This window comes from Osmerus eperlanus, chromosome 17, assembly GCF_963692335.1.
Source record: "Osmerus eperlanus chromosome 17, fOsmEpe2.1, whole genome shotgun sequence".
NCBI lineage: Eukaryota > Metazoa > Chordata > Actinopteri > Osmeriformes > Osmeridae > Osmerus > Osmerus eperlanus.
This window is the reverse complement of record NC_085034.1, coordinates 3,363,310-3,380,999: the sequence shown is the minus strand read 5'-3', so window position 1 is coordinate 3,380,999 and position 17,690 is coordinate 3,363,310. Positions and strand designations below refer to the sequence as shown.

Genomic DNA, 17,690 nt, shown 5'->3' with positions numbered 1-17,690 from the left:
TCTGAAACAATATCTCTGGCTGCGTGTGTTAGCGAGCAGCTGTCGGTATTGTGTGAACGATGCTAATCTGCCTCAGCATCTTTAGCCCTTCGTTTAGTGCTTTGATCCGCTGGCTGCATTACGGCAGGCGGGGTGGAGCGGATCCTGTGGTGGAATGTTTCCACATGACTGAGAGAGAAAATCTCCCATCCTCCTCCTCCTCATCATTATCAACAGCCCATCTATTAGCAGATGTTGTTTCTTCTCCATCTCCCTCTCTCTCTCTGTCTCACTCCTTTGCTCACACATGCTCTCTCTCTCTCTCTCTCTCTCTCTCTCTATCTCTCTCTCTCTCTCTCTCTCTCTCTCTCTCTCTCTCTCGAGCAAGACAAACACACAGCTTTGTTTATGCTTTAGGGGCCTTCAGTGCTCAAACAGCAAAAGGAGGAAATCAACTCATCGCTCCCTCTCCTCCCCTCATCCCTCTCTCCTCCCCTCATCCCTCTCTCCTCCCCTCATCCCTCTCACCAAGAAATCACATAAGCGATCAGGCACAATTATACCTTTGACTGTTTGGAGCGTAACAATAAAAGCCATAATGAGGTTAGGCTAGCTTGAGAGAACTGGAACATGGTAGCAAGCTGTGTACAATGAGCAGAAATATAAATATCAACCTGTGTTTAAGTAGCCATTAATCAGATATAAATAGAATGAAGGAGTCTTTTGTGATTAACGAGGTGAGACTTGTGCTAATTACTGTTTCCTCCGCTTGTAATTAGGTTGGCATCTCTAATCAAGATGAAGAAGCATTCTGACCCTCCTTCAGCCCATGCAGGTCTTTCTCCTCTCCTCTCCTCTAATCTCCTCGTTATCCTGCTTCCCCTCTCTTCCTCTCTTCCTCTCCTTCTCAGTGATTTCACTTCTTCCTCCTGCTCCTCCTCTCCCGCTACTCGTCTTCTCCTTTCTCTCCCCCCTTTGAACATCGAAACCGTCACACACATTATGTTTATAATGTGTGTTTACTGTACCATGACCTGCAAAACAAGCACTCCAAATGTAATAGGTCTATTAGTGTGTGTGTGTGTATGTGTGTGGAGGGGTTTGATAGGAGTTTGTGAGTCTGAGGGTAAGCTCCTGGCATCACTCTCTGTAAGTCATTTCACAATGACCTTTGTAAAATGAGCATAAGTGGAAGCATGAATTGCAGATATTGAATTTTGTAATTAATGTGCAAATCTGTGAGAAAGGAGCTAGAGGGAAGGGACTTAATTGAATTACAGACAGCAAAGTGGAGCGGCACTGTTCTGTTGCAATTATTTCACTTAAAAAGAAACTGCTGATGTTAAGAGGACATCCAGGCATGATCACGTTGTCTGAGGTCCAGATAGAAAGCCTTCGTCTGGCACCAGTTGTTTTATTCTTTAAGACTTCACTCCCACTACACTGATAGGTGTATAACTGTCATCATTCACTTAACATATATTTTCTGTGTCAGTCTGTGCCTTCTGGGTTTGCAGTTTGTGAAGTCACTGCTCAAAATATTCTACTGAAGGCTCAGTCTCAAGACTCTACCTCCCCCTGCTGGCGAGCTGTGGTAACTCACAGAGGAAGACAATTGAAATGCTCTATTATTTCGTATGCAGCTCCTAAGTAATACATACTCTACGACAGGTATTTCTAGTGTTACAGTCTTTTGAATGTGCCTCATTGCGTATACCTGGGATTTGCAGAAAGCTAAAAAGGATTGAGGGATGAAAGCAAACAAGCAGAGCAAGGGTATAGACTTTAATCTTTTTTTCAAAGCACTTGTTTACAGTATTTAAATGTTACATTATTTCACAGTTTACCCAGAGTTACTTCTTACCCAACAGCAAAATTTAGAAAAAACAGATCTCCCTATATGTACATTCATTCACATTTGACAACGTTCGAGCAAAAGATATTAATTACATTTTTAAATGTACATATACACATATTCTACAGTCGCCAGAGCAGACATCAGCATTATGCGTTTCTTTACAATGTTAAACAAGTGCACAAGAAACATTGTATTATGGGTGTTTTGTTTTTTTACACACTCTCTCTGACGTTCACATTTAAATGTACTTGAAAAAAAACACAAAAAAACAAAAAGGAGTGGATGAATCAGGCAGGAGTGAGAGGACAGCTGTTTCATCATCCGTCTGTGGCTTCCGACTGAAACATTATCGTATACCTAGAGTTAAGTCTCTCTGTGCAGGCGTACATTCTGACAGGATGGGACCTTGTAAACACTGAGGAGTTATGAAAACATGGTATGACCACACATGAACATCTCCGTCCTAAGACGACAGGAAGTGAGGGAACGCACACCAAACTGTAGCTTAGACCGAGCACACAGCCCTGCATTCCAGACCAGGACCGTTGGACCTTTTAGCGTTTGTCAGAATATGTACAACAGAGACCGACACTGACAGACACGCCGCCGCCCTAATGAAATCACACCAGAATAAAGGCAAGCGAAAAACAAAAAGGCCTAAACCCAGGCATGTGGGAAACACACAGATGCCTGGACTTACGTCGTGTCTGAGTCCCTGTGGACAGACAGGCAGGACAGACAGCGTGGCTGTAGGGCTGGGACAGACTAACAGACAGGCAGGACAGACAGCGTGGCTGTAGGGCTGGGACAGTGAGGGTGTGAACAGTCCAAGTGGAAGGTCTGTTCATACAGGAAGTGATGTCGTGGTACACACCACGGTGTCAGCCCTGGCTGAGGCTGACACACATCACTGTCCAAGACCTTCCAGACGCTTAAATAGGTATAAAAACTAGCCACTTTTAAAAAGTTAATATCATACATAATTTCTTTCTTCCGCGTGTCTAAGTGGAAAAATACACGTGCATTATATACAGCAAAAACATTTCAGCACTTTGGTGTTGGTTTGTTAACCAAGTAGATGAACGTTCCTCTGGTAAAGAACGTCTTCAACCAAGCACTGTTGTAAAAACAAACAAATAGAAGGAGACAAGCCTTTGAGTGTACCAGTTAGAGACTTGCTACGATGTCTACAGTCACACTCGTCAGAGAAAATAGTGTTTGTTGGTCCTCTAATTCGACTGATACGGTGTCATACGCAGTCCCCGAATGAACCCAATCTTAACCTGGACTGCAAGCCCTCTCGGTGAAGGATAAGAACTTCAGATCTGTGCTTCAGTGCCTGATCTGACTGGGTCTATGTAGCAGTGGAGGGGGAGGCATGACAGTGGCCCCACTGAAGGCTTCACAGCACCCTGAGGTGTGGTGCTGATACTGAGACATTCCACCCAGTGACTGACCCATATTAGGGAGAAGTGCTGCCTTGGAAGGGACGTAAACCTACATAAACTCCTTGGTGTAACCCATCAGTCAGGAACCTGGAGCATCAAACCTCATATGGAGCCTCAAGCATAGAACCTAGAACATAAAACCAATAGCCTAAAACATAAAAAAACAAGATCCTTGAACCTAATCGAGCCTCCTTATCTATTACAATTCCAGAACACTAGAGGTTCTCTTTCTCTAAAACATTCCTTTTTGACAAGAGATACTTGATTCGTTACACAGCTGAATTGGTCCATGTTTGTCCTATGGCTATAGGCTGGGAACACAACACTGGGCTAACATTACACTAGACTAACCTTATTATCAATGGTCATGTGCCCTGCCTGCTTGTTTTACACAAACAAGCCATAGTGTTGGCTGCTATCATTGCATACTATATCTGGTCATTCTGTGACTAGAAAACTACTTAAAAAGGTCTGGATGGATCTGTCCTGGTTGAAAGCTGTATGTTTGATAGTGTCTGGTCTCTAATTCAGTCTCAGGTGGGTGAACACAGTTAAAGTGTTAATTAGGAAAGGCCTGGGGGCGAGGGTTGGGGTAGGGTCAAGGGGTTTCCTTGCCTGGCCAGGAGTGTAGTCAGGGTCTAGGAGGTGATAGATTGGTCTGCACAGGTTCTCTGGCTCATCTTTCTGGCCCCTAGGGGGAGCTCTACAGTTAACATATGAGGACCGGGCAGGAAGTAGGACTTTTATTCTGGGAATTTTAGAGCAGCCACCTCTGGCTTCATCTTAAAGTACTGGTTGAAGCGAAGGACTGCATATCTGAAAGAAAGCATTCAACAAAAAGAACAGTGAGTACTGACCGTGTGGATAAGACATCACTGTGCCATGTCTAGCTGACCAGTGACGTCTGATCACCTTAGCAGTCAAAGAGACAGACAAAATAATAATAGCAGCTCACACACTGGAGATGAGCTACAAAACTTGCAACATGTAACTTCACATCTAGTCATGGTATTCTTTAAACAATCTGGGAGTGACACTGCAGTTCAGTACAGTTGTATAGCTGTGGCGTCTTACCCCATGAAGTCAAAGTCAATGGTTGAGAACTTGGCCTGAATCAGAGCCCAGAGCCCCCAAAAGAAATGAGATGCCTAGAGACAAAGGAACAGAAGGTTGGAGGTGATTAATAAAACCATTACAAAAAGAAAAGAAAATGGTCTTAGGGCATCACCTTTTTCACACGTGTAAGAAAAAAAGAGAGGAAGTGATGGTAATAAGACAAAGGGAAGACCAAGAGGAAGAGTCCTCGTCCAGTGTTGTGCCTCTCCATGTTTGCTGTGTGTCCATGGAGGTTGCTAGGCCGCTGTCGGCTGATTCAGACAGGGTTTTACAGGTCACGGCGTCCAGGCTACCGTTTCTGTTCATGCCTCTCTGCCCAGCTCTGTTACACCACGCAACAAAAGCACACCCACCTGGAGACCAGCAGCATTGTCCTGCAGGAGTGTAGGGTTACCCTGTGCTCCGGTTACCCAATGACCTGCGCTCTACACACCAAGGTCACCTTGATCTCATCCGAACTGCCAGAGAATGTTGGAGCGTCAACTCAAACGGATGGAATATGCGACCATCAAGACACAGTAAATAAAGATTGCCGGGATGTGAATATATATAATATTGATATTATACTTCACCATTCCTTTGCTTTTAATCATTACTTTGTATCTAATCAACAAGGTTGTCTGCTGAATTACTGCCTACCACATGCTGATCTTGGTGTAGCAATGGAAAAGTGTGAATAAAGCAAGCCTAGCTCTCTCTCCAAACAAAATTATACACAAGTAATTAACTTACTGTGTAAATGCACGGCACTTTAATAGTGCTTCTGTATGTTTAGTTGTACAACTAGTTGTTAACTTTTGCTGTACACAGGACCATACAAAGGAGAGGAGCCTTATCTGGACACACAGCAGCACTCTGACTCCAAGTTGCCCTTGCTGCTGACCATAAACTGAACTAATGAGCCAAGAGCCATTCAACCAGGCTATGACTCATGCGTTTGGCATCACACGCACGCAGGCTTCCTTGCACAATTAGCTTCCTCCGGTAGTTTGTAGGTATCACGTCTGAAGCACCCACGTCTAATTCTCTGAAGAGTGCAGCACAGGGGTCAAATATCAATGTCTGTAACTTCAAAGCAAGCCTGCTGTTTCTCCCTGTTGCTCCATATGAGAAGCTTAGAAAGGAAGTGGTGCTCTAGCCCTGGTTCCTCCAGCGAAGAGCCTTTCTCCTACCCTGCTCTTCCTCTTAGACAGAGTAAACAACACCAGGCATCAATGGAGATTGAGATTAAAGGCTGTCTAAGGTCAACGTACATACACCGTATGCAGAACTGTGTGCAACAGTGGCTGTATTTCACTGCGGATTGAGTGCGTTTTAAGCGTGTGTGTGTGTGAGCGTGTGACTCACCAGTGAAAAGCGATTGACCTGTACGTAGAGCACCTCCACCTCTCTGTCCGTCACCTGGCTGCCCTGACCCTTGTGTTCCTTATAGGCCTCCAGGTAGGACCGCAGCCACTCCAGCTGCAGGCTGCGCCCCGGGTAATGACTATAGTCCACCTCGTTCAGACCTGGACACACACACACACGGTATTTGGATATTGATCCACCAACTCTGTCCATTACCAGTGGTTAAAGTGTACCACGGCAGTGGAGTGTGACAGGCATCAGAGCATTCCAACTACTCACGCTCCGTGAAGGACTTACCTGCAAACTCATTGAAGTGGTTCCCAATGTCGTAGGCTTGGTAATTGTACCCTGCGTACTCGTAGTCAATGAACTTTACACTGCCTGGAAAGACAGGAAGGCTTGTTTAGAAGCGGGTGGAGAGCAGGGACATAACAATGCTGTGTTTTAATCCCACTGATTACCCTAGTCTAGTCTATCCAGGTTCTTTTCTAGTTTGACTGACAGCCTTCACAGGACTTTGGGGGTGAAGTGGAGGAAGAGTTTGCATTTTGAGCATGACGAGCTGCAGAAATTTGCGATGAAGGTGATATAGTGTGGACAGAATAAAGAGGTGAATAGTCCCATGCTTTCAAGGACTCTGATGGAGAAAGTTGACAACCCACGTGGTCATAATGGAGTAGTTGTTTTCTTCTGAGAATCAAAAAGGGGGACTTCCAATCTTTAAACCCTCGTCAGTTTCACTTCCACATTCTCCACTTATATAGACAGGGACAGCCACATCTGTCATGTGTCCAAATATATTAAATCAGTCATGTTCTAACAAAGGGGTTGGGGTCATCAACTTTTTCCACATACTCAAAAGGCATTACAAAGATAGGAGCCAGTTTAAAGGATGTTTCATCAAAGCACCGTGCAGGAGATGATGGAAGAACCAGAGGAGAGAAAGAGAGGGAGAGGAAGACATGACAGTTCAGGGTGAATCTGCTTGTTTAATAGAAGAGTCCGAAAGAGGAGGCAGTCGGGGAGAAGGTCATGCGATGATCATTGACCTGTGAGGTGGACAGATGAAAAAAGATGAATCATGCAGACGAGGGAGGCGCCAGGGAGAGAAAAGGGGACAGTGCTGCCCTCTAGGGGGGAGAAATGAATACTGCATTAGGCTGCAATTGCCATTGAAGAACAATGACGCATTCTCTGTTAATGTTTGGAGAGATGGAGATATCAAAACACAAAGCCTTGCCTCCCCACTGTGGATAGTACTGTCAAATCTGTCTAGCTGTATAACACACACCAGTGTTAGAAACCAGTTCTACACTGGCGTTAAAGTCTTGTTAAAGTGCTCTATAGACGCACTCAAATCCAGTAAGTCAAAATGATAACCTGTGTTTGTAGCCGACATGTTTTCGGCCTTGTGTGTCACATATATAGTGTGTGTGTGTGTGTGTGTGTGCGTGTCTGAGGTTGTCTGACAGAGTGCTGGACTACAGAGAAAGACACGTGAGGTGGTTACCAGACGCGGTGCGGTCCTTGCGGGACACAACAGAACACCTCCAGTCAGTGCCTATAGCCCTGTGCAGCAGACGAAAAGATTGGGGCAAACGCACATCTGTCGCACACACATGCGCGCGCACACACATCCACACACACAGTCAGACACACACAGACTCGCACACAAGCTCACATCATGAAGGCTCTGCTGCCAACCCATTTTCCCTCGCAGTGGCCTCATACACACTTCCCCCTTTTTATAACACTCCCCTCCAAAGCCGCATTTTCATTGGTCCACATACGAGCCGATATTATGACGCCTCCCACTTTTATGCAAACGTTAAAAAGAAGTAGTTTCCTGATGCAAAGACAACAGCAGGTTTTGGCTTTAGGGCAAGGGGAATAGTTTGTTATCTCCTCTCTTTCTCACAATTTAAAATATGCTTGTTCAAATAATTGTTTAAGTTCTAAGTAAAATCCATGTAGCCAAATGCTTCTTAAGTTCCTTCTCTTTCTTCTCTCACACAATGCCTCGCTCTCTTTCTCTGTCACCTGACTTGAATAAAAGCTAAATAGTTCTGAGGGAAGTATGAAATCTTAGCAGTTGATAATTGTCAGTGCAAAATCATCTCCCCTTTCTCAGCAAGTGGCATTTATCGTCTGAACTTGACTACGAGCAAAGTTGAAAGGGAAGTAAGTGGTAAAAAAGTGGTCAGGTTTATGTAGGCCTCAGCAGCAAACTTGGCAGGAGGGGGAGGGTAAACAATGTTACTGTCGGAAGAAGAGGTTATGCTCTTCTCTTTTACAGTGGGGGAGGGGCCTAACTCCATTTCTGAGAACTGGTTTCCCAGATACAAGGAGGAAGAAGGACTAAATCTGTCATTGAAGGTTTTTCTTCTATTTTTTTTTTTTACTTCTAGCTCAGGCTACATTTTTGTTTGGTAAACCAGCTATATACTAACTACAAGACCCTGCCACTGTGTACAGACTGAAGTCAAATGAATACAGAGATGTTTACTGCAGTGTTCGGAATCTATCAGGCAGGTTATTTCGTCATTCTCAAAGAAATTGAAGTTTTACTAGAATCCACAGATCCCTCCTTTGGCTCCCAATGCTGCGCTGTTTCTAGGAATGAGGGCGTAGTCTGGCAGGGTGAAACTCAGTTATCAGGGACAAGTGTGGTACAATGGGGAGAGAGAGACAGGTCCTACATCTATTCTAGGCTGAGATCAAGGGAGCTGCACTGGTCTGAACTGGGTGGGGCTCCTCAAAGCTCTGTGTCTCTCTCTCTCTCTCGCACTCTCTCTCTCTCTTCTCCGGGACAGGGTTCCCACCCTTGTTGCAGCTGCAGTCACTCCTAGGAGAGAAAAGCTGGAGACAAGGAGCTGTGAGATCGCTCCCCCCCTCCACCCTCCCTCCCCCACACACGTCCCTCCAACCCGCCCTCCCTCCCATACTCTTATCTCCCCCTCCACCCCTTTACCCTCACCCCAGGTGTCCAAACCCTCCACTCTTACGAAGGCCAGTGACCAGTATAGTCGACCTTGACCTATTAAGAGAGTCTTCTTTTCACTCACTGGGGCGTTAGTGCCAAAAAAAGCATTCACAACATAACAAAAGAACAACATTCCCAAAAGCACCACAAAATAAAAACATGATATTAATGAAACTCAACAGGGCTTCTGCATGGCAACCCTTCACTGCAGGCTGGAATGACATGGCAGTGGAAGGGGTTGGGTAGGAGATGGGGGGGGCTGTATACAACACAGCCGGGTCCATAGCATTAAAATCAGTAGCATAGACTCATAGACTATTAGCCTTGCACAATGAAACGAGCCGCTCAATCTAATTATGTGACTTGGGTGTTATTGATCCTACATGTTGTAGGACTGCGGGAAGGGGAGGGGGGGGGCAATATAAATGTAGTCCTACCTGTGCGGTGGCCAGCGCAGTAGCGGTACAGTGTAGTACAGTACAGTACAGTGTTTGCTATAGTGGGAGTGTGCGGCAGCTGTGGTGTGTGGGGGGGCAGTCTCACCTCCGTCCTGGTTGAAGATGATGTTCTTACACAGCAGGTCGTTGTGGCAGAGCACCACGGGGGAACCCAGCATGGACAGGCTCTGCTGCAGCTCCACCATCTCCTGCCTCAGACACCTGGAGCTGGGCACCTCCACACTCAGCCTGGGGGGGGGGGGGGGATTGAGGATTGGAGAAAAGGTGGGAGGTTTGAAAGGTGAAGGTGGTAAACAGACATTGCTAAATTTACATTTACATTTAGTCATTTAGCAGACGCTCTTATCCAGAGCGACTTACAGTAAGTACAGGGACATTCTCCCCGAGGCAAGTAGGGTGAAGTGCCTTGCCCAAGGACACAATGTAATTTGGCACAGCCGGGAAACGAACCAACAACCTTCTGATTAATAGCCCGACTCCCAGTAGAATATTTCACAGCGAGTACAAGAATTTGAAACCGTTACAACTAACCAACAAGAGCAACAAGTCTCTCAATACGAGTCATTGTGATCCTGGAGGAAACTAACATCAGGTCCAGCCAAGCATTCCTAAGTGCCGTTGTACTCCCGGAACAAGTGCGTCTTGAGCCTTTTCTTAGAAAGAGCTGACAACATTACACAACATTCAGCTAAAGGAAGCAGATGACTTAGAACCTCGTTAGAAACTCAGCTCACAATTCTGAACTGAAATTCCAAACTACCATGGAGGCCATTTCGTCAGGTATGAAACATGTCATCACGTGAGCACTTATGTCATTGGTCAGGCATCTGACACGTTATCCAACCTGCGATATCCTACTTGCTAACTCCACATTCAGCATGGCAGTCTTATCAAGAAGAACATGTTCGAGATCAGAAGCTAAAAACAAATGCATGGGACCTACAAGAAATGCTGTCATTACACATCAATCACAGTTCTTCATACTGAGAAGGAATCATCTCAAACTGGTCCCCTGCCTGCCCCAAAGAAACTCAATCCCACTGACACAAAACTAACTTCCCAAACAGGGTAACCACATCCCTCACTCCTAGAGAGCAGTATGTCTCACCTCAGGTTCATTTCAGGGTCCTGGAAGTACTTGGGCACCAGGGCGAAGTACTTGCCCATCTTCAGCCACAGGTCGGACTGGGGCACCCAGCCATTGTGAGCATGGATGGCGTGGTACTTAGCCAGCTGCCTGGCGATGAGCCTGTAGGGTGGTGATGGTGAAACATGAGAGCCTGGTAGCAACAGTAGGAGGAGTAGCATAGAGTTCTCTCACGTCCAAGCAACAGGGGTGTGGTCAGTTCTTTTTATATTTTATTGAGAAAGCAAAACTAGGTGTGTTTCTGTCACCGTTAACCTGAATGTCGTAAACAAAAGTTTCCATCTTAATGCCTGGCCACATTTTCCTCAAACGACTTAAGTGACGAGAACTTGGGTGGCGTTTCAGAAGTACTTCCTAGATTCCTCACATTCTCTCCCTTATGGAGCTTTTTGGAAGGGAGGAAGGGGAGGATAATGACCAGGACAATGGTACGGTTTATCATAATACTGGTATGTCACTGTATTGGGTTGTTGTGTATGTTATTCACCTCAGCATAGGCATGTCATTGTGTTAGTCACCTGAACATTGGTCTGTTCTTGTTGTGTGTGTGTGTGTGTGTGTGTGTGTGTGTGTGTGTGTGTGTGTGTGTGTGTGTGTGTGTGTAGGTGTGTTTGTCCCCTGAACATTGGTATCTTCTTGTTGTGGGTGTGTGTGTGTGTTAGTCATCTGAACATTTGTATGTTCTTGTTGTGTGTGTGTGTGGGTGTTATTCACCTGAACATGGGCATGCTGCGAATGTGTTCTGGCTCTAGTGCAGTGCCTTGGAGAAACTCGTAGCAAAGGCCGTTGTTGAAGGTGCAGTAGAGGTGTGGAGCGCAGCGGTTCTCGTGCAGCACCCGGAAACTCTTCACCTCGTTTTCCCGGTCCACAAACAGCTCTGTCTTGTTACCGTAGATACGAACCAGAACCACGTCCTTCATGATCGCCCCAACGTAACAACCTAGCAGCTTATTGGTTATCCCATCTGTGAAAAACTGGAAGGGGGTTGGAGGTTGAATATGGAGGAGGAGAGAATGAGAAATAGTGGGCCAAGTTAAGTCGGGCCATTACAACCATTCTGTGCAGCAGTCTAGATGTCAGTGGCATATGCCTGACTACAATCTTGGCATGAGTGTTGGCATGATTGCATTTCCTGTCGTGTTTGTCCATTTCACTTTCCCAGTTGCATCTTTTTGGTCCATTTGACTAAATGTGTCACACATCATCTTACTTTCTAGACAAATGTTTTGTCAAATCAACAGTCTAGCTTTTTTCAGACTCTAGAGTCTAAAATTCACATACAATACAGTCAGCACCCACATCATTCACCAACCAATCACCAGCCCTGTCATTCACCTCCTTCCTGGAGGGGCTTGTGATGTTTTGACCAGTGGAAACCTGACGTAACTTCTGCCTCGTGTTTTGGATGAGGATCGAGGACAAAAGAGATACGCATGGATGTGGCTATAGAGATGAGGGATTGTCTGAGAGGGGTTTAGACAGAATTGTTACCCCTAAATGAGAGTGGAAACATTTGAGAGGGGCCGGGCATTCCAACACTAATCGTGTACACTATCAGGGATTGACTAGGGACCAGAAGCACGCAAGGAATTTTATTTTGCTGTAGCAAGCTACGGCAGGCATGTGCTGAGTGCTAATTTTCTTAGAATTGAAGGATAGGCCCACAACCAGAGAGGTGGGAAGGGGGCGTGGTGTGGAGGGGGTATTTTACTCTGTTTACCGAGAGGAACCACACCCCCCGATCTGTGACTGTCAAGGGAACCACTCTTCCCATTCTGTTTTGGTTTTGAGAGGGAGAAGGAATTTCTTACATAATCTTTTGTACCACCCCCTTAGTTTGCTTGACTACACTTGTTTATTTACATTCAGTAGTTAAACCTGCAGAGTAGGTTTGTGAGTGCTTCCCAGATGTTCACATGGTTGGTTGGCAGGGTCATAGGACAGAAGCAAATATTGGTATGAGGTGGTCTACTGTACTATTTGTGTTTCTCAGTGTTTCATAGCAGCAGCTTAGACGGAAGCACTTCTCTTGAATCTCAGTGATATTTCCACAGACCACACCAGATCAACTGGGAAACATCTAGAACATTCCACGATCCCTTTACAGAAACTTCGAGAAATGTATACCATTTTAAAAACCACTCCCTGTTCAACGTTGCCTAGTGTCATGCAAGACAACATTACGACTAATTCATAACCGAACCAAAAGCTATATCTCCACCCTCATTCCTAGAAGATCTTGCATTGTGGCGATTTCTTTTTGTCTTGGATTTGTGGGCGGGCAGTGAAGCACTGTACTGTCTATTCATTATCAAAATGTCAATCCCCCACCATCACCGGCAGATTCTAGCAAGCAAAATATATAGGTCGTGTTTATGATAGGTCTATTTGACACACGTAAAAAGAAAAAGAAAATGTAGGCCTATTTTGAGATATGAAGAATCTAAATAATGATGAATAGGCCTACTAATAACTGTATAAGTACCGTTTGCACCTCCTGATCCTAATATTTGTCATTGTTTGTTTTTGATAGATAAAACCTTGACAGCCAGCCTGCCTCAGTAAACCGGCCTATATATTTTTCGCTTCGTCCATTCATCCTGTTAAAACCACGCAAAGAAGCAGCAAAGCGTTGACGCAGCTCCTATTTAAAAAGGCGCATCACCCGGATTATGTAAATTGAGCTAGGAAACATATACTACACATGACGCCGACGACTGCAATTTACCGTCAAGGTAAAAGAAAGGTTCTACAGAAAACAAATACAATATATTGTGAGGCCAGTACCTTCATCTTGACCTCAGATGGTTTCCAATTCGGTCTCAGTTCTTTGACGAGTCTCAATGCGCCAGACCTATAATCGTTTTCGTCTAATGTTACATCTATTTTGGGTACGGCGGGAGCCTCGTCGGGTACATGGATGTAGTTGGCCATATTGAAAATTACAGTTGTTCACCAAGGTGGTTACAGTATGGCAGTAAATGCGTATGTATGAAGTCCAGCTTGGGTACAAGGATAAAAAGTCTAGATATGCGGCAACGCCTCTCACAAAATCCCACCCAGAAAAAGATCAGATTCGCAAAGCATTCTGGTAAATCGTGTGACTCATAAATGCTGATCGTTTACTACATAAATACGTCCCTGCGGTGCTGGAGCGGCGACCTTATCACTCAGTCCTTCATGATTTTAGTAAGTCATGGGGAAGGTTACTTCCAGGTTTAAGACAAACCAAACACTCTTAGACACACTTCCCATCGACGTATTCATGTCGACGTCAGTAATCTTTTTTTATTTAAAGCTGAGATAGACCAACAGTTTTGACTTAGAGCAGCTGTGTCATGTGAATACTAATCGATCAAAGGGAAATCTTCATTTGCCATTATCACAAATACGGTTTAATCCTAAGTAGTCGTACGATAATAATGTTTTAAATTATATATAAACTAGTACAGTAATGAACTTAAGACCAGTCACAAACACATTGTAACGTAAATTATTATTATTAATGAGAAAAGTACATATATGAATATTGGTCAAGGGATCGAGCACTAAATTGAATCAAAAGACACTCGAATCTGAAAATGGATAGGCTAGAGCTACCTTTATTTTGAAGGAAAAATAGCTGAAATCATTGACACCGGAAGCGCTTCAGCTGTAGAACTTGGGTGACTGTTTATGATTTTACGGGTACTTTGCTGACTTCACGTTGCTAGCTAGTTGCAATATTGTAGCTATTAGCACACCCTCGATGGGAGTGAGATAATTTTACCTTCACTAAAACATCAAGCCTTAGCTAGCTAGAAAGCTAACTTAGCTTGACGCATATTTTCATAACCGTGCACAGTGATATATCCACATAATTTGTGTTTTACTGCTTTAACGTGCTACTATTGTAGCTAACTAAAGCTAGCTTTCTTATTCTATACACGTTTAGCTAGGTAGCTAGCTGAATTTCTGTCAGTTAACTTCTAGCAGTTGTTTTCGTTATTCCTTAGCCAGCAAAGCATGGCGATGAGGCAAACGCCACTGACTTGCTCAGGCCACACCAGACCTGTTGTGGATCTTGCCTTCAGTGGTATAACTGCTTATGGGTATTTTCTCATCAGTGCCTGCAAAGGTAAGGAAGTTCACTCCACTACGTCATTAAGGCCATGACTAAATGTCTCAACCGTCATGTAAGGCAAGCTCATGTTGTTGTCCATCCTCATATTTCATGAGTTGGAACACGTTTCATCCGTATGCTCATATATCCTGGGAGATAACTGGCTGTATATGTCACCCAACTAACCTCGGTCAACTTTGCTCCTCTGACTTTTGTCCCAACCTCCAAGATGGTAAACCCATGTTGCGCCAGGGAGACACAGGGGACTGGATCGGAACGTTCCTGGGTCACAAAGGTGCTGTCTGGGGTGCCACTCTGAACACAGAAGCCACCAAAGCAGCCACAGCTGCTGCTGACTTCACTGCGTGAGTATGGACACAGGACGGAAACACAGCTGCTCGAGTTACACTGGTCTTCTTGGTAGACTATTAAACATACTTTCCAAGCCCTACTCCCTATTTTCTGTTCGCTGAGATGAAAATGGAAGATTAATGAACTGAGGTTATTGGCCGCCAAAATTACGGTGTCCTTGGGCAAGGCACTTCACCCTACTTGCCTCGGGGGAATGTCCCTGTACTTACTGTAAGTCGCTCTGGATAAGAGCGTCTGCTAAATGTAAATGTACATATGAAAAAGTGCATGTGGAATGTGGCCACGTACATGGCTGTGACTAACTGTGGCGTTCCTTACTCCAGAAAGGTGTGGGATGCAGTGACTGGAGAAGATGTCCTCACATTGGCACACAAGCACATTGTCAAGTCTGTCAATTTTACTCAGGTAATATCGAATTTACTGTCATGGCTACTTTTAAATGGATCTGACGGGCAAGCAACTCATCCATCAACCTCTCTCTCGTCCTGTCTGTGAGGACAGGACAGCAACCACCTGTTGACAGGGGGAAACGACAAGCTGATACGCATCTATGACCTCAGCAAACCTGAAGCAGGTCAGTATCGATGCAGCTGTCTGTTTACATTTAAACACTTTGCCTTATTTACTATACACTCGTTCTTGGATGCGTTTGCATGTCCCCCAGAGCCTCAGGAGATACCTGGCCACACCTCTGCCATCAAGAAAGCTCTATGGTGCAACAACGACAAGCAGATCCTCTCAGCTGCCGATGATAAAACTGTAAGGTCAGTAGTGTACCCCTAGAGGTATTAACCTCCTAGCCATCATGGCAAGTCAGGTTTTATTGTATTGAAATCTGTACACAAGATGGAAAACACAGAGTGTGTGTTTGTGGCTATAGTGTGCGTATCCTGAAGTCCATTGTTCTAGTTTTGAAAGAGCTTTGAACACCCTCAGACATTTGGTTTTTAATTTGCATGATCGTTTCCCTGAGTAATGTGGCCTGTGAATACAGGAGGGTAGTATGTCACTTAACCCTCGTGCTGCCTTCGGGTCACATGACCCAAAGGTTCATAACGAACCATCGTTGTGTTTACCCAATTTTACCCAATACAAAAACAAATACAAATAATTTTCTTTTAACCATTCCAATGTGGGGGGTCTGAGACAGCCCGACAGTTAAAAGAAAATGCTTCACTTTGTTTTTGTATGAGGTAAATTTGTCGCAATACGACGGTGGGTCACAATGACTGATGGGTCAGAATGACCCGAAGATAACACAAGGGTTAAGATGGAATCATGACAATAACCACCATCATGTGGAAGCTGGTTAAATACCATGTTTATGTGTGTTCAGACTGTGGGACAGGAATTCCACAGAGGCTGTGAGGACACTGTCCTTTGATATGTCAGTTAGCAGCATGGAGTACATCCCTGATGGAGAGGTCCTAGTCATCACCTATGGAAAGACCATCGCTTTCTACAATGCCCTCAGGTACTGTCAAAAGTCTGTCTTTGTTTGGGTTTGTGTTGGTATTGACCCTGAGTCATCCTCCATTTTAGCCTTGACTTGATCAAGACAGTGGATGCCCCTGCTTCCATCCACTCAGCCTCTCTACATCCTGACAAGGAATTCTTTGTTGCTGGCGGAGATGACTTCAAGCTCTATAAATTTGACTACAGTACCAAAGAGGAATTGGGTAAGCTGGTGGTGTCTGGATCTTATAGAAGTCTTGTGCTTAGGCCACACCTATTGAGATGGCATTCCTGACAGATAATTGAGACATATTTCTTAAATTTCTTTCAATTGAGATTACCGAGATGTCGGTAATCTCAAATTACCGACATTCGTTTTCAGTCTGTGACTGTGCAGTTGGTTTATAGGAAAAAATGTTGGTCTCGCTGGCCTCTCTCAACCCATTGTAGAGTCCTACAAGGGTCATTTTGGACCGGTCCACTGTGTGCGCTTCAGTCCTGATGGGGAGCTCTATGCCAGCGGCTCTGAAGATGGTACGCTCCGTCTATGGCAAACTGCAGTGGGGAAAACCTACGGCCTGTGGAAGTGCATACTTCCTGGTGAGTCTCGATTGGCTGCCTAACATACAGTACTTGAAGTAAACCTGCTCGGTCTACAGTCAGCATCCCTGTCATCTGGACAGTTTTCAATGTAGTTATTAACTTCATTTGTTGATTTTATTCCTCCCAGCAGAGGAGCTGGCATCAGAGATCTCTGAGACGCCATACTGCACGGCCCCTGAGATAAAGGCCTGAACGTGGACGAGGAGAACGGGATGAATGTAAGAGCAGGCTGTTACAGTCTCAAACCAGTGTTTCTGCCAGGAGAACAGTACCTGTACCCACTCCTCTTCTACAGGGGACAAGCGTGGAGTTGAGCTCTGACTTGAGTTCAGACAAACTACACACACACAATATGGGCACCAGAGAAAAGTAGTAGACCTGTGAGCCAATGTCTCATCGCTGCCTGCTTTCTTTCTGAATAGCTCTAGATCTACATTACCTGTTTGTTCAACGTTGTTTTGACCCCATGTGCTACTTTGTTTAAAACTGGGGGAAACATTTATCCTAGACTTTATTTTTTTCTAATTTGGAAAATACACTGGTTAAACGGGTGAGGGGAAGTTTTTTTTTCTCAAAGAGAGCATCAAGATCTATGTATACATTTTATTTTTGTGGCTATGTAACCGTCAACGTGTTTTATATTGGCGAAATGTAACAGTAACACACAAGGGAGCAAAATTACTTGAGTTTATTGCATTGTTTTGTTTTTTGCAACCTTGCGGTGTTGAGTAATTAAATAATTAAAAAAAAGACAAGCATTATTTTATTTACATTACAATGAATTATCATTTTAGAATCTTTGCTCGGAAATCATATGGCTTA

General features: G+C 44.7%; 2 protein-coding genes across 8 annotated transcripts; one reads left to right on the top strand and one right to left on the bottom strand.

The window, feature by feature from the left end:
* Positions 1–1,750: 1,750 nt before the first annotated feature.
* On the bottom strand, positions 1,751–13,391 carry etnk1 (ethanolamine kinase 1). The gene is made up of 8 exons (XM_062482895.1): positions 13,124–13,391; positions 11,051–11,310; positions 10,298–10,438; positions 9,275–9,417; positions 6,046–6,129; positions 5,749–5,909; positions 4,360–4,433; positions 1,751–4,101 (listed from the first exon to the last, which is right to left on the bottom strand). The coding sequence occupies exons 1-8, from the start codon at positions 13,268–13,270 to the stop codon at positions 4,029–4,031; spliced, it is 1,083 nt and encodes a 360-aa protein (XP_062338879.1). The 5' UTR covers positions 13,271–13,391; the 3' UTR covers positions 1,751–4,028.
* A 566-nt stretch (positions 13,392–13,957) lies between these two features.
* strap (serine/threonine kinase receptor associated protein) lies at positions 13,958–17,640 on the top strand. Of its 7 annotated transcripts, none has more exons than XM_062482897.1 (10): positions 13,958–14,023; positions 14,312–14,453; positions 14,668–14,803; positions 15,134–15,215; positions 15,312–15,384; positions 15,475–15,574; positions 16,147–16,284; positions 16,353–16,489; positions 16,674–16,865; positions 16,999–17,640. In XM_062482897.1, exons 1-10 carry the CDS (start codon positions 14,012–14,014, stop codon positions 17,058–17,060), a joined length of 1,074 nt encoding a protein of 357 aa, XP_062338881.1. In that variant the 5' UTR covers positions 13,958–14,011; the 3' UTR covers positions 17,061–17,640. The 7 variants fall into 7 exon arrangements, with proteins under 7 accessions (XP_062338881.1, XP_062338886.1, XP_062338880.1 ...); XM_062482902.1 differs by having other exon boundaries at positions 13,961–14,023; positions 16,716–16,865; XM_062482896.1 differs by having other exon boundaries at positions 13,964–14,023; positions 16,996–17,640.
* Positions 17,641–17,690: the final 50 nt, after the last annotated feature.

Excerpts from the sequence above, each read along its gene's own strand:
- etnk1 (XM_062482895.1), bottom strand. The coding sequence starts at position 13,270 with ATGGCCAACTACATCCATGTACCCGACGAGGCTCCCGCCGTACCCAAA. Across the intron at positions 9,418-10,297 it reads GACCCTGAAATGAACCTGAG|GCTGAGTGTGGAGGTGCCCA; the intron begins GTGAGACATACT and ends CCCCCCCCCCAG. Across the intron at positions 5,910-6,045 it reads CCACTTCAATGAGTTTGCAG|GTCTGAACGAGGTGGACTAT; the intron begins GTAAGTCCTTCA and ends GTGTGTGTCCAG.
- strap (XM_062482896.1), top strand. Across the intron at positions 15,385-15,474 it reads CCTCAGCAAACCTGAAGCAG|AGCCTCAGGAGATACCTGGC; the intron begins GTCAGTATCGAT and ends CATGTCCCCCAG. Across the intron at positions 16,285-16,352 it reads GCTTTCTACAATGCCCTCAG|CCTTGACTTGATCAAGACAG; the intron begins GTACTGTCAAAA and ends CCTCCATTTTAG.